We start from the raw sequence: 14,014 nt of genomic DNA, 5'->3' as shown, positions 1-14,014 counted from the left end.
CTATGCACGATAGCTATTGTTGATGAGGAGATCATAGACTCTTGATAGAATGGAATGTGATTACTTGAATCTTAAGAGTTTTGATGCTATCATCGACTTGCATTGCTCAATCATTTTGAATCATGTTCAAGGCAACACTTTGATTGATAATGTGTTGGGTGTAGTTAGGATCATGTTCAAGCAGATTTCTCTAGAAGCTAGTCCACACAAAGTTCTCATCAACGAATGAAATTTGCGAGTCATTTATTTATTTTAAGGTGAAACTCTCTTCATCGAATTTCACAAATACACACTACAAGTCTACAATACAATGATGTTTCTTTTGATATTTATTTTTACATTTTTTTAAAGGATACTTACGAGATATTATTTTTCAAGAAGTTTTATTACTCTAAAGAAATCAGAAGCTTAAAACATTTTTTTTGTTTCAAACATATCAAACATAAACCAACTAATAAAAAATATCAATATAACAAGAATTCAAACAAAGTAAATATTTTCTTGATAACTACTTAATTTACAAACAAAAGCCTCAAGATTTATGATATACATATATGATCATTCACTCTTAATCAAGATATTTCAAATTCACATTTTGTGTATGAAAAGAATTTCTAATGTACGAATATTAGATATCGAGTGAAACCCCTCCCCGAACCCCACCAAGAAGCCACCTAAGATCTACACTCAAGCATTTGTCACATGACTTTATCACGTGATCACACAATTTCACTATCAAAGAATCGAATCAACCCCATTAAATTTTCATTCCTCCAATCGGCGGCCCACCGCTTTCTTACTCCGTTGGCCGGCCGATCGCCGGAATCTTTCTGAAACTTAGCCCCTACGCTAAAATCAAATCCAATATTTTCCCCAAAAAAACTCAAAACCCTTTACTTTTTTTTCATGATTATGTAAATTAATAATCCAATTTTTTGCCTTCAGATTTCACTAATCCGTATACCTAATACTAAAATTTTCCATGGATTTCGTGGAACTGGAGGCAATTGAAGGTCTCCGGTGGTCATGGAATTCATGGCCAGTATCAAAATCCGAAGCTTCAGGTCTGATAATCCCACTATCTATTATGTGTACACCATTGATGCATTTTAACGAGCTCCCTGTACTTCCTTATGATCCTCTTATATGCACCCAATGCGGCGCCGTTTTAAACCCATATGCTCGTGTTGATTACCAATCGAGAATTTGGGTTTGCCCGTTTTGTTACCGGAAAAACCCGTTTCCAAAATCGTATCTTGGAATCAACGAAAACAATATACCTGCTGAACTTTTCCCGACGTACAGTACTGTTGAGTATCATTTGGGGAAAAGGGGTTTAGCTCAAAATCCGAATTCGAGCTCTAATTTTGGAAATATGTCACTGTCATCGAAAATGCCTTCGTTTTCGAGTACTTCCTCGAGCTTGGATTGGGCGGGATATGGGATTGGCCCAGCGTTTGTGTTTGTTGTGGATGCTTGTACGTCGGATGAGGAGCTTGGGGTGGTGAAAAATGAGCTTCTTCATGTGATTGCTCAATTGCCTGAAACTGCATTAGTTGGGTTGGTGGTATTTGATTCAATGGTTAGAGTTTACGATCTTGGTTTTGGAGAGTGCTGTAGAGTTGTGATGTTCCACGGTGAGCGTGAGCTTTCTTCTGAGCAGGTAAAATGTGACATATTTCTAAGCCTTTGTCAATGTGCTTGTCTAGTTCAGTTTACTAATGCATTCAATTAACAAAGAGCTGTTTTTCTTTCTGAAATATATTATACCCTAGTTATATCAAGGATAATGCAATTTAAACAGTGGTAGCTTTCCAAATGTTTGATGCATCAGTGAAACAACTAGAGAAGTTTGGGTTCAATGCAGGAATGCATGCTTTACTTGTTTTTGAGCTGTGGATCTCTGATTGAATCTTGATACATTTCTTTTCGTAAGAAATGTGAGATGAATTAGCCTTTGTCGTTTGGGAATTAGTAAAAGGGGATAAAAAAGGAGGAACTTTAGAGTCGGGTGGGGGGCGAGCACTATACTTTTAAGGAGAACAAGAAAGCTCCACATTGAATTTTTAGTCTATTTCTTCTGATCCCCAAAGAAGAGTCGAAGGAAGTTTGAGGGACATTATTTTGAAGTTCTCAGTTCTGCATATGAATATAGGATCACTTTTATCAGACAAAACCTTATAGTTAATGTTTAAAGGCTAAATCAGTCAGCTGGCCTGTTTGCTCCACTTTGTATAGTGCACTTGTTCAGCACATCGTAAAAGTTCTAGCCAAATAGTTGTATTTAATTTGAAGGGAAGCAAGTGTGTGTTATGATGTGACGCACAAGAGGTTAGCTTAAGAGGAAGTGTTTTAGTGTCTTGAGGGCAGACGAGGCAATGCTTTCTGTAGTGTAGATTGTGATGGATTGGTCTTTGCTGTTATGGCTTCTCCTTATACAACTTTTCATTGGTGTGATTTATATTAGGGATCTCATTGAATGAGTCCTATCTATGCCTTTATTCTAGTCTGAAGCTTCATGCTAACTAAAGAACACGTGCTTGGCATCATTTTAAAAAATTTGGGACATTAAAGTGCTGCAGAGCCTCTATAACTATTTCAAATTTGGCAACATACCCTATAAAACATCTTCCATGACATGTAGCCACCTAAACATTTAAACGGTAGCGACTGATCCCTTCCGTGAGTTTTTAACTAAGATCAACTTCAACTCAGAGAATTGTTGGAAATGCCAGCTTCTCCTATTCTCTTCTTGTCAATGCTCACCGTTTAGGAGTAGTCAGCCACTTCATTAGTTTTCCCTTCTTTTTCTTACTAGACTTTGCGTACTCTCTCCTCCAGTTCCTTCTCTAACCCGAGTTCTAATCTGCTTTTGTGTTTCTTTCTCGTGAATTTCCACTTTTCCCCACTTTTTTCTTGTTTCTTCCATCCCACTTCAATAAGTATATGCTCATCTTTCTCTTCCCCTCTCCCCCTTGTTCTTTTCTCTATATCTCTTCTCGCCATCTTTTTTTGACATCCGACGCAACATCCCCACCTTCGCACACTAGTGAAATCTTGTTTCTCAGCAAACCAACCAACCAACAACAAGCACCAGGAAATCGCACAGGGGGAGTCTCAAGAGGGTAGGGTAGGGTGTACGTAGACTTTACCTCTACCTCCATACCTCATGGAGGTAGAGAGGTTGTTTTCTAAAGACTCTTGGCTCAAGTATTGCATATCAGAGCATTAAGGCAAAGAACATATAGAAGTAAAGAAGGCATAATAAATAATAGAGAAAGAATTATATTACATTCAATGAAAATGAGCAGTATCAGTAGTAAAATAGTGCAATAATTGAATCACAAGAAATAAGAGGTAGTAACAGTGAGCGTAGGACAAGGAACTACAAAATTACCCCTAAGCCTACTCTGTAGGAAAGCGAGACCACTCCACTACTCACCCTCTACCCTAATCTGCGATCTGCACAACTTTCTATCTAAGGTCAAGTCCTCGGTAAGCTAAAGATGAGTCAGTCATGTCTAATCACTTCTTCCTATACTTCTTCGGCCTGGCTCTACCTCTTCTTAAACCCACCATTGCCACCTCTCGGACCTCCTTACTTGGGCCTTTGCATACCTCCCCTTCACATTCCCGAACCATCTTGGTCTTACTTTCCCATCTTATCCACCACAGAGGCCACTCCCACTTTGTCCTGGATATATTCATTCCTAGTCTTATCTCTCCTAGTATGCCCGCATAACCGCCTCAACATCCTCATTTCCGCCACTCTTATCTTGTGAAAAAGGATGTGATGGACACTATTAGAAACTTTCACAAGAGAGAGTATTTTGAAAAGAGTTTCAATGCAACTTATGTTGCCCTGATTCCCAAGAAAAAGGTTTTAGAGATTTCAGACCTATAAGTCTAATTGATAAAATTATCTCTAAGCTTCTCATTGAAAGGCTCAAGAGACTGATTATAAACTGGTGATAGACATCAAATGACTTTTATTAGAGGTACACAGATCATAGATGCGACATTGATAGCCAATGAGTGTGTGGACTCTAGAATCAAATACCAGACTCTTGGTATTCTCTGCAAACATGACATCGAGAAGGCTTACAATCATGTTAACTGGAATTTTCTCCTAAAAGTTCTAAAAGACATGGGTTTTGGTATGAAGTTGATCACCTGCTGTATTAAGATTGTCAAATTTTCTATTCTGGTAAATGGATCTCTTGAAGGGTTCTCTTTTGAGAGAGGATTGAGACAAGGTGATCCTCTCTCCACTTTCCTCTTTCTATAGCTATGGAAGGACTGAATCGGATGTTTAAAATTACAAAAGACATAGGAGCCCCGATGGGTTTCAAGGTTACAGACCTGGAGAACAGTGGTATAGAGATCACCCATTTACTTTACGCAGATGATTCATTGGTACTCTGCGATGCTGATATTGATCAGGTCAAACATCTGAGAACTATTCTGGTGATTTTTGAGGCAGTTTCTGGACTTCATGTTAACTGGCATTAGAGCAGTTTATCCTGGCTAATAAAGTGGACAATATTCAAGAACTTGCAGGTGTTCTGGGATGTGTGGTGGGTTCCGTACCTACTACCTATTGGGGGCTAACTTTGGGTGCTAAAAGTAAAGCCTTGTAGATCAGGGGTGGTGTCATAGAGAGGTGTGAAAAGAGGCTTGCAATATGGAAGGGACAATACTTATCTCTGGGTGTTAGGGTCATACTAGCCAATAGTGTTTTGGATGTCCTTCCTACTTATGTCATGTCTCTTTTCCTTTTCCTAGCAAGGTAAGGAAAATAATTGACAAGATCAGGAGGAATTTCATATGGGAAGGCAACAACGGAAAAAGGGCATTCCACTTGGTTAATTGGGATGTTCTTATCAAATCCAAAAAAGTTGGAGGCCTTGGCATCAAGAACCTAAATGCTCACATCCAAAGTTTACTAATGAAGTGGATATGGAGGTATAATCTTGAAACATATGCTTTATGGAGAAATGTCTTTCATGACAAGTATGGTCAAGATGATGACCAGTGGTGTTCAAAGGTGATTGTGAGACCCTGTAGGAGTCTGGAAAGCAAAAGCAATCAGATCCCTCTGGTCTTTGATTGCTGGAAATATTGGTTTAAGAGTGGGCTATGGAAGGAAAATTCTTTTTTTGGTGTGATAATTGGCTTGGGCATGGACCTCTAAAGGAACTCTTCCCTGAATTCTTTAGCATTGCGACTACGCCAAACATTAGCCTGGAATAAGCAAAAGGAGTACATAGATGGAATATTACTTTCAGAACCTACTACATGAATGGGATCTGGAAAGTGTTTTGTTGAATTTTCAAGACCTTGGAGTCATTCCAAGGGTTCAAAGATACTAAAGATTCACTTTTATGGAAGCCCACCAGTAAAGGAACTTAGCTTATAACATTCTGATTAGGCACAGACAATCAACTAATCAGTGGCCACAGAGATCCATTTGGAAGATGAAGGCTCCTATTAAGGTGGTATGCTTTTCTTGGCTAGTAGTAAGAAATGCTTGCATCACATAGGATAAACTTCAAAGAAGGGGATTCCAATTATATGCTTTTTGCGTGGAGCTGCCGGGGAAAATAATAGTCACCTATTCATTCACTGCCATGTTACTGGACAATTATGGCAACCATTCTTGAACCTAATAGGAATCAGATGGTCAATGCTAGCAACAAGTGTTGATTTACTGAAATGTTGGAATCAGAATGATGGGGCAGTTAGTCAGAAAAATTGGTGGAAACTTATCATTGCTTGCATATGGTGGACCATTTGGAAGGAGAGGAACCATAGAGCTTTTGAAGACAAATACAATTTTTGGAGAAAATCAAGATGAATTGTATATTTTTATTTGACTTTTTTGTGTAAAGAAACTTTCTTTCTTTGGATTGCCTGTGTATCAATCTTCACTTCCACGCCAACCTCATGCGTTACATCACTGAACTTGCACTCTAGGTATTCAGTCTTGGTCCTGCTTAAGTTGAACCCTTTTGACTCTAGGATTTGTCTCCAAACATCCTGCCTAGCATTAGCCCTACTGCAAGTTTTGTCAGTCAGTACAATGATATTCAGAATTGAAACAACTATAGGGGGATCAAGTTGTTGTGCCACACGATGAAAGTTTGGGGGAAAGGGTAGATATGAGGGTCAGGAGGGGTGTGTCTATTTTATAGAACCAGTTTGGTTTCATGCCAAGGCGACCCAGTCTAGAAGTCCTTCACCTTATGAGAAGACTGCTGGAGCAGTATAGGGAAATCAAGGATTACACATGTCAAATTAACGATAACGCATAAGTTAGAATGGAGAGAGTAATATCTCAAATTACAATTAGTAAAATTTTACCATTAACATTTGTGAGTTAGGTTGAAACGGCCGGAGGAAGTTGCTCGGATGCTAAGCACCCCTCAAATCCAATTGTAAGATTGTGAGTTTTAGTCATCAAATGTACAAAAAGGATGGAGCGTTTTTGAAATAGCAAAAAGGATGGAGCTTTTGCGGAGGAGTAAAAAACAAAGTTAGGTTAAAATGTTAAAGAAGAGGGATTTAAACTTTCAGTAAGCAAAAATTACTTATATAATATTGATTTATATAATATTACTTATATAAAATTTTCATTCTCAAAAAAAATAAAAATTATATAAAAGGTTGACACAAAATAAACTCACAAAAAAAAAGTAATTTTGTTATATTCTTGTGAAATACTAGTATCACTATCCAAACTTTTATAATATGTAATAACATATTAATTATATATTTTGTTAAAGCGGATGTATCTGTGAAATGTGAAAGTTTGTGAAGATCAGAAGTATATGTCTAGAAAGAACATCATATGTAAATAATAAACAACATCAAATTCATGTCTCACATTATAACTTATCATTATATAGAAACATAGATCACAATAAAATATTTTTTAGATTTATCATATCATAATTTTCACTTAAAGACCCAACCAATTAGACGGTGTGGTTGAAGAAATCATTTTAAGTCCTGTTTCGGTATCTTTTGCTATAATCTTTGACTGTAACTCGTTAATCTTATCATCTAAATCTCTTTCAAATTTTTTGATCTCTTGTGTCAGCTGCTTCTCTCTTTCTAAATCAGTCCCCTTGAAATTTTTTGATGTAGAGCGCTCAAAATCATCTTCAATAACCTTTCCTTTTCCCTTGTCATCGATTGTCTTCTTTTTTGTTTTGTCCATCTTCTCATGTTTTTTAGGGTGACAATTTTTTTCAATTGTCATCCTACAACTTGAGGAACACTCAGTTGATGATTTCACCTGCAAAAATCGATCAACAACCGATTTAGCATTTGGTAAACCAAATATGAATGGTTCATCTATAATTGAAAAACTAATAATAACTATATCGATTCCACACAAAACAGAAAGATATGTTGCTTGCTTGCAAAGAGCTTTCTGTTTGTTGGAGGACGTGATCTCTTTGGTGGACTTCTTTTCACTTTTTTCTTGCATCTGAGAGCTCTTTCTTGTCATGACTAATACAATAAGATGTATGATATATAAATTTTGTATTGACAGAGTCTTCCAATCTCATATCAGAGTGAGTACAGATGAGAGAGCAAACCTGTATATTTATAGACCCGTCAGTTTTTAAGTTTTGTGATTTACCAAAACTTTCCTTGTGATTAAACAAAATTATTTTCCACCCTCAACTTCATTAAATTATCTAATTGGCTAGATTTTTTGAGTTTCATAAAGGACTTGCCGATTATCACTCCATTAAAGTTTTGCAAAATTGGCATTTTCCAAGTTTACCCTTACTTAAATTGCCTATTTTATATTACTTAATGAAAAATATAGTATAATTATTACTTTATTTATCCTTCTAATATGTTCCAATATATAAAACAAGGAACTTTAATCTTGAATTATTTTCGATTTTGTACATATTTTATGAATTTTCTCTGTATTTGTATATACTTTCAATTTATTATAAGCATAATAATTGTTTTACATGATTTAGTCAACAAAAAAAATTAATAATTATTATACTATGTGATCCAATGTAAATGACTAAATGAGTGTCCATTACACTCATTTGCCAATAAATACAAAGTGGCAAAGATGACAGTTACCAATAAAGAAAATAATTTTAAAAAAAACATTTGTGAAATGAAATTAGTGAGAGAGTTGTCCAAACCAGCATAATAATTGTTTTATATGATCGAGTCAATAAAAAAGTTAATTATTATTATATTATGTAATCCAGTATAAATGAGTGTAATAATTACACTCATTTACCAATAAATAAAAAGTGGCAAAGATAACAGTTACCAATAAAGAAAATAATTCAAAGATAAATAAATGTCATTTACGATTAACCATCTCACGAGTGATCTTTGCCAAAAAAAATTTAAAATAAAGGGAGGTCATTGTATTTTTAGAGATAGAGCGGGGTTGAGTATAATATCATAAAATTAGAGTGCATCAACTAAGTAATTAGGAAAAGTTTGCAACTAACTAGCATAGATTACCTTAATCTTCCTCATTTGAATTTATTCTTTATCTTTATTTTTCAAAAAAGAAGAAGAAACAAAACAATATAACATACCACTCGTTTTCAATTAGTGCTTTTTATTTACTTACTATTGTTTTTCTGGATGCTAATTGTTTTTAATAACCATCAAGTGATGCGGTTTGACCATCAGCAAATGAGATTCCTTCTCTTTTAATCAAAGGTCTCAGATTCGAATCCTTAAAATTAAGATTTTTTATACGGAGCGGTTAAACCACTTCTCCTTAATAGACCTTACGTGACACAAATTTGAATTAGTCCAGCCAGTTAGTACCATATGATTAAGAAATATATATAATAGGATGAGGAATTTTGAATGATAATGTTATATGTAACACTTAGTAAGTTCTGGCCATGTTGAACTAGCTAAATGTGTTTGATTCAATCCAAACTAATAATAATCGTGTGTATGAGATTAGGTACCTTTTTCAAATAAGGAAAAGTGATTTTGTGTTCCAACGCTTCTAACCATTCGTCAATCTGAGCCCCGCACGAAAAGTTATGTGAGTTTTATGAAATTACTGTGCAAAAATTGAAAATTCGCCTAAGTGTCGAAAATGAGGACCTCACGGAACAAGCTCAGAGCGAGGGGATCTGGACCTTGCGGAGTGTATCTCAAAGCATGGGAGGGACCTTGCTTTGGCCTTCGTGGTGCAAGCCTCTTCTTCTCGCTATGGGTTTCGCGGGGCAAGGTGTCTCAATCCCTGCAATTCTCAAGGACTTATATTGTTCCCATTCTCTCGCTTATCCTCCTCGTCCCTGCTTCCACCCACTTCTCATAAGCAACCTTTTCTGCTTCCACTTTTCTTTGGACTTCTCCATTCCACCACCAATCACCTTGATGCTCACCAAAGTTGCCCCTCGAGACCACAACAACTAGTTGCCTGTCCCACATACTGTTTGCGTCCCCTTTACTCCCCTAAGCCCCTCATCGCCATCAACTTCTCCCCATATCCTAGGCTCCGGATGCAGTCAAGCCACCTCATCTGATCCTTGACCTGTTACACAAAACCCTCCTCCTCTTCCTCATAATCTTCAAATCCATCACCAAGAGCTTATGTTTTGTTGTAAGATTCTCACTCTGAATAACCCTTCCGAAGTAGTAAGTAATCTATCTCGGTCTTACCCAATGAACTACAGAAGGTCACCAAGTGTTCCTCCTTCGAGAAACTTGAGTTAGCTACCACCAACTAAAAAGCTTTTGCAAAATCCAAAACCGAGGCTCCACCTTTGTTTCTATCCAAAAGCAGATACCTTTAGCACATCATTATATCCTCTTGAAGTTGTTCCAATGTGACCACTAAAGTTGTTTCCCAACAATTTTATTTTTCTCCTTTTCTATTATGTTCTTTGTGCGTGTGGGGTTGGGGTGAATGGGGTGGTGGTGATTCCTCCTCCTTTATTCAACTATTGGCTGCAACATTATATTTTGTTCCATAGCTTAACTTTGATAAAGTATTTGCACAAAGAAAAGGGCCAGTAGAAGCAATTCGTAACGAGAGTAGAGGCAGTAGAAGGAGTTGAAGAAATAAAGTAAAGAGAAAGCAGAAAAGAGTGAAGAAAAGAAGCATGGTAAAAAAGAACGAAAAGGGAGCAATGCATTTGATGGGCTAGACTGATGCTTAGCAATGATGGTGCACAAATGAGGAAAAAGAAAACAAAAGGGGTAAAGAGTATTGCTACTGAACCTTTAGACTTAAAAAACTAATACAATAGATCAGTTGCTTCTCTTTTGTCAGTTCAAAGGTTGGACTATAAATGTTTGTTTAAGGGGTTAGTTTAAGAGACGTACTTTTCTCTCTTGGTTGACGGCTAGTGGTGATTTTGAACTCGAAACCTTGAGGAAGATGTGGATAACATATGCTACTTATTGATTCATGTGAGAACAATTGGGAGATGACATAGATTACGTCTATGGTGTAGCTTTTAGGATGGTTCGCAATACGATGGACCATGTTGGGTGCTGTGAAGCATGAGTTGTTTAGTTGGGTCCTTAGAAGATGAAAAGACACTGACCCTGGGATGTTGCACCATTAAAACTTATGTGGGTATAAGGAACAGAAAGAAATAGGAGAGCCTTTGAAGGGAAGAGCTTGATTTTGTGCATCTGATGAATAGCCTCCTGCGTATAATGTCCTTTTGGTGCACTCATGTAGTCTCTATCTGTGTAGAAGATTGGGCGTCTTTCGTAAAGAATCATATCTATCTGTAAATTCTCTATGTTTTTTTGTATACCTCTTGTATATGACTTTCCCATTATCAATACAATTATACTTGATTAAAAAGGGGGTTAGTTCAAGGCTTAGATGCCAAACCAAAAAATAAATAATAGTTGAAGTGTGTGTTGCCCAAATTGAGAATAGTTTGAAGGGCTTCAGAATGCTTTAGAGTTTCTGGATGACCAATTTACTAATCAATATTCTGAACCATAAGGAAAATGATATAGTAATAAAAAGTCGCTTCAAGCTGGTTTAACCATTCAATTTAAAGTAAGCTACCTTGCGTAACCTGTTCTGTGGTCCTGATTGCCCCTTCCCAATCCCCCACGGCCCACCAACACAAAAAAATGCATCAACAGCAACATCTAGAAACTCATTATGGATTATGCTTTAATTTGTTCATTTTGCTATTTTTTCTTTAATCACAGACCAAGCAACTCCTGGGTATTCATCGAATGAAGTACCAAGCAGGAATGGTACATATGGCTCCAAAACAGGGATTCCTGATACCACTATCAGAAGGGGAGTTCAGCATCACATCAGCAATTGAAGATATCCATTCTTCACCGCAGGTTATGCCAGGGCATAGACCTTTACGGGCTACAGGAGTAGCAGTATCAGTTGCTGTTGGACTACTAGAAGGATGCTTGGTCTCTGCAGGTTCGCGTATCATGGTCTTCACCTCAGGGCCAGCAACAATCGGCCCAGGGATGATTGTAAACTCTGATTTTGGCAATACCATTAGGAATCAGCGAGACATTGGTAATGGTTATGCACCATACTACAAGAAGTCCAGTGAATTCTACAAGCATATATCTAGAAGATTGTCTGATTCGTCCATTGCTCTTGATCTCTTTGCTTGTTCATTGGATCAAGTTGGAGCAGCTGAGCTTAGAGCTCCAGTTGAAAGTTCAGGGGGGTTCATGATGTTAACAGAGTCATTTGACTCGGACCAGTTCAGAAAGTGTTTGTGTCATATATTTAGCCATGATGAGGTTGGTAATTTGAAAATGTGTCTTGATGCAACTATTGAGATAGTAACGACAAAGGATGTTAAAATTTGTGGGGCTCTTGGTTCATGTGTTTCTCTTCAGAAGAAGAATGGTTCAGTCAGTGACAATGAAATTGGCGAGGGAGGTACCTATATGTGGAAATTGGGGGCACTTACTGATAAAATGTGTGTTGCCTTCTTTTTCGAAGTAGGGGATGAACAGAAAGCCCAACCTAGTTCTGCATTTTTCATACAGTTCATAACAAACTATAGATATGGAAGCATGATGGGAATTCGGAAGAGGGTGATCACTGCTGCAAGAAGGTGGGTCGGGAACCACTCTCCGGAAATTGCTGCTGGTTTTGATCAGGAAGCAGCAGCTTCAGTGATGGCTAGGCTTGCCATTCATAGAGCAGAGAGCAATTTTTCTCAAGATGTTGTCCGGTGGCTAGATAAACGTTTGATACGTTTTGCTTCAAAGTTTGGAGATTATGTCCCGGAAGACCCCTCATCATTCCGTCTTGCGACTAATTTATCCCTTTTCCCACAGTTCATTTACTATCTAAGGAGATCCCAGTTTATTGATGTCTTCAACTGCACCCCAGACGAAACTGCTTTTTTCCGTCTGTTGTTGAACCGTGAGGGGGTAGTTCGCTCACTTATTATGGTCCAGCCAACTCTTTTCCAGTATTCATTCGACGGTCCCCCTGTCCCTGTTCTTTTAGATATCTGCTCCGTCTCTCCGGACGTTATCTTGCTCTTTGACTCCTACTTCTATGTGGTTATTCATTATGGCTCTAAGATCGCACAATGGCGTAAACTTGGCTACGACAAGGATCCTAGCCACGACAGTTTCCGCAAACTGTTAGAAGCTCCCGAGATCGATGCAGAGCAACTAGTGTCTGAAAGGATTCCTGTGCCAAAGCTTGTAAAATGTGACCAGCATAGTAGTCAGGCTAGATTTCTTCTTGCCAAGTTGAATCCATCTGTTACACACAACTCAACTTACACACAAGGCTCAGATATTATATTTACTGAAGAACTAAGCCTACAAGTTTTTATTGAGCACTTGCAAGCTTTAGCAGTGCAGGGTTAAATTTTGAGTGTTGTATAAAGTAGTTATATAAAAGTGTTGTACATTAGCAGCAAGGTAAAAATGTCTGTTTGTTAAGTAGATTTTTCTTTTTTTTTTTTTGGTTGGGTGAAAAGAACATTTCCTCATTGCCTTGCATATGGGAAGTTCTAATTTTTCCTTTTTGTTTGTGGAACATTTGGCTTACACGAAAATAGTGTACTACAAGTACAATACAAAATTTTGCAGTTCCACTTTATTTTCAGAAATACTTGATACTTATGGTTGCCACGATCCTTAAGCATATAGCTAGCGTTCCTTCTAGTCAGGATCAAACTCTTCTTTTGAGTATGATTGGGCCCTATAGTGGTAGAACCAGGCGTACTACTTACCACTCCATTTGCCTATAATATATAGTGAAAATGTCATTGTATTGTAATTTTAGTAACTCTGCCACCAACTTTTGACTCTAAGAGTGAAAGTAGGTGTCAATCTCACACGTTATCATGGTGAAAAAGCCAAAAATTGTGCTTTTAAGCACACCTTTATCAATTCTCTGTCATCACAAAACAAAGTTAATTTTGTATCAAAATAATTGAAAAAAATCGATCGAACTAAATTGAATCAATTTGATTATAGTTTTGAAAGTAAAACAACATATTTCTAGATTTATTACTAGCATTTATTTAAATACTGCTTACAAATTTGCAAATTTGTTGATGTAAGAGTTCTATGAGAAGAATAAAGGAATATATTTGTAGTGGAGGAATCATAGTGTAGTGGTTGGTTCATATAAATTCCTTACTCATCCTCATATATATAATGTATGAAAGGGGATAAGATACAAAAGCACATATAAATTATATTGGAATTGTCAAATTATAAATCTAATCTTCTATCAACCTTTTAAACTTATTTTCTTGTATTTCTTTCACTAATTACTTTGTAAAAAAAATATAACTTAAACTATATCTCATATGCATAGACACGCTTATACTAGACCAAAAAAAAGTTATTTTAATGTCTTATTTTATTTGAGTCTTTTAAATTCAAATCGACTGGATCTCATAGTTCAGTCTTAATCCCAAGAGATTGAATTTTTCTTTTATTATTTTAAGTATATACTTTAACGAAGCATAAATCTTTGTTATGACTTGAAAATATTCTTTGTATT

The 14,014-nt window shown here is 36.8% G+C and overlaps 1 protein-coding gene across 1 annotated transcript; it reads left to right on the top strand.

The window, feature by feature from the left end:
- The first annotated feature begins 739 nt into the window (after nucleotides 1-739).
- LOC125858905 (protein transport protein SEC23) lies at nucleotides 740-13,118 on the top strand. Its single transcript, XM_049538677.1, has 2 exons — nucleotides 740-1,663; nucleotides 11,206-13,118. The coding sequence occupies exons 1-2, from the start codon at nucleotides 983-985 to the stop codon at nucleotides 12,862-12,864; spliced, it is 2,340 nt and encodes a 779-aa protein (XP_049394634.1). The 5' UTR covers nucleotides 740-982; the 3' UTR covers nucleotides 12,865-13,118.
- Nucleotides 13,119-14,014: the final 896 nt, after the last annotated feature.

Source organism: Solanum stenotomum, chromosome 3, assembly GCF_019186545.1.
Source record: "Solanum stenotomum isolate F172 chromosome 3, ASM1918654v1, whole genome shotgun sequence".
NCBI classification, from domain to species: domain Eukaryota; kingdom Viridiplantae; phylum Streptophyta; class Magnoliopsida; order Solanales; family Solanaceae; genus Solanum; species Solanum stenotomum.
Note: the sequence above shows the minus strand (reverse complement) of the source record. Positions and strands in the feature narration are given on the sequence as shown.

Excerpts from the sequence above, each read along its gene's own strand:
- LOC125858905 (XM_049538677.1), top strand. The coding sequence starts at position 983 with ATGGATTTCGTGGAACTGGAGGCAATTGAAGGTCTCCGGTGGTCATGG. Across the intron at positions 1,664-11,205 it reads GTGAGCTTTCTTCTGAGCAG|ACCAAGCAACTCCTGGGTAT; the intron begins GTAAAATGTGAC and ends CTTTAATCACAG.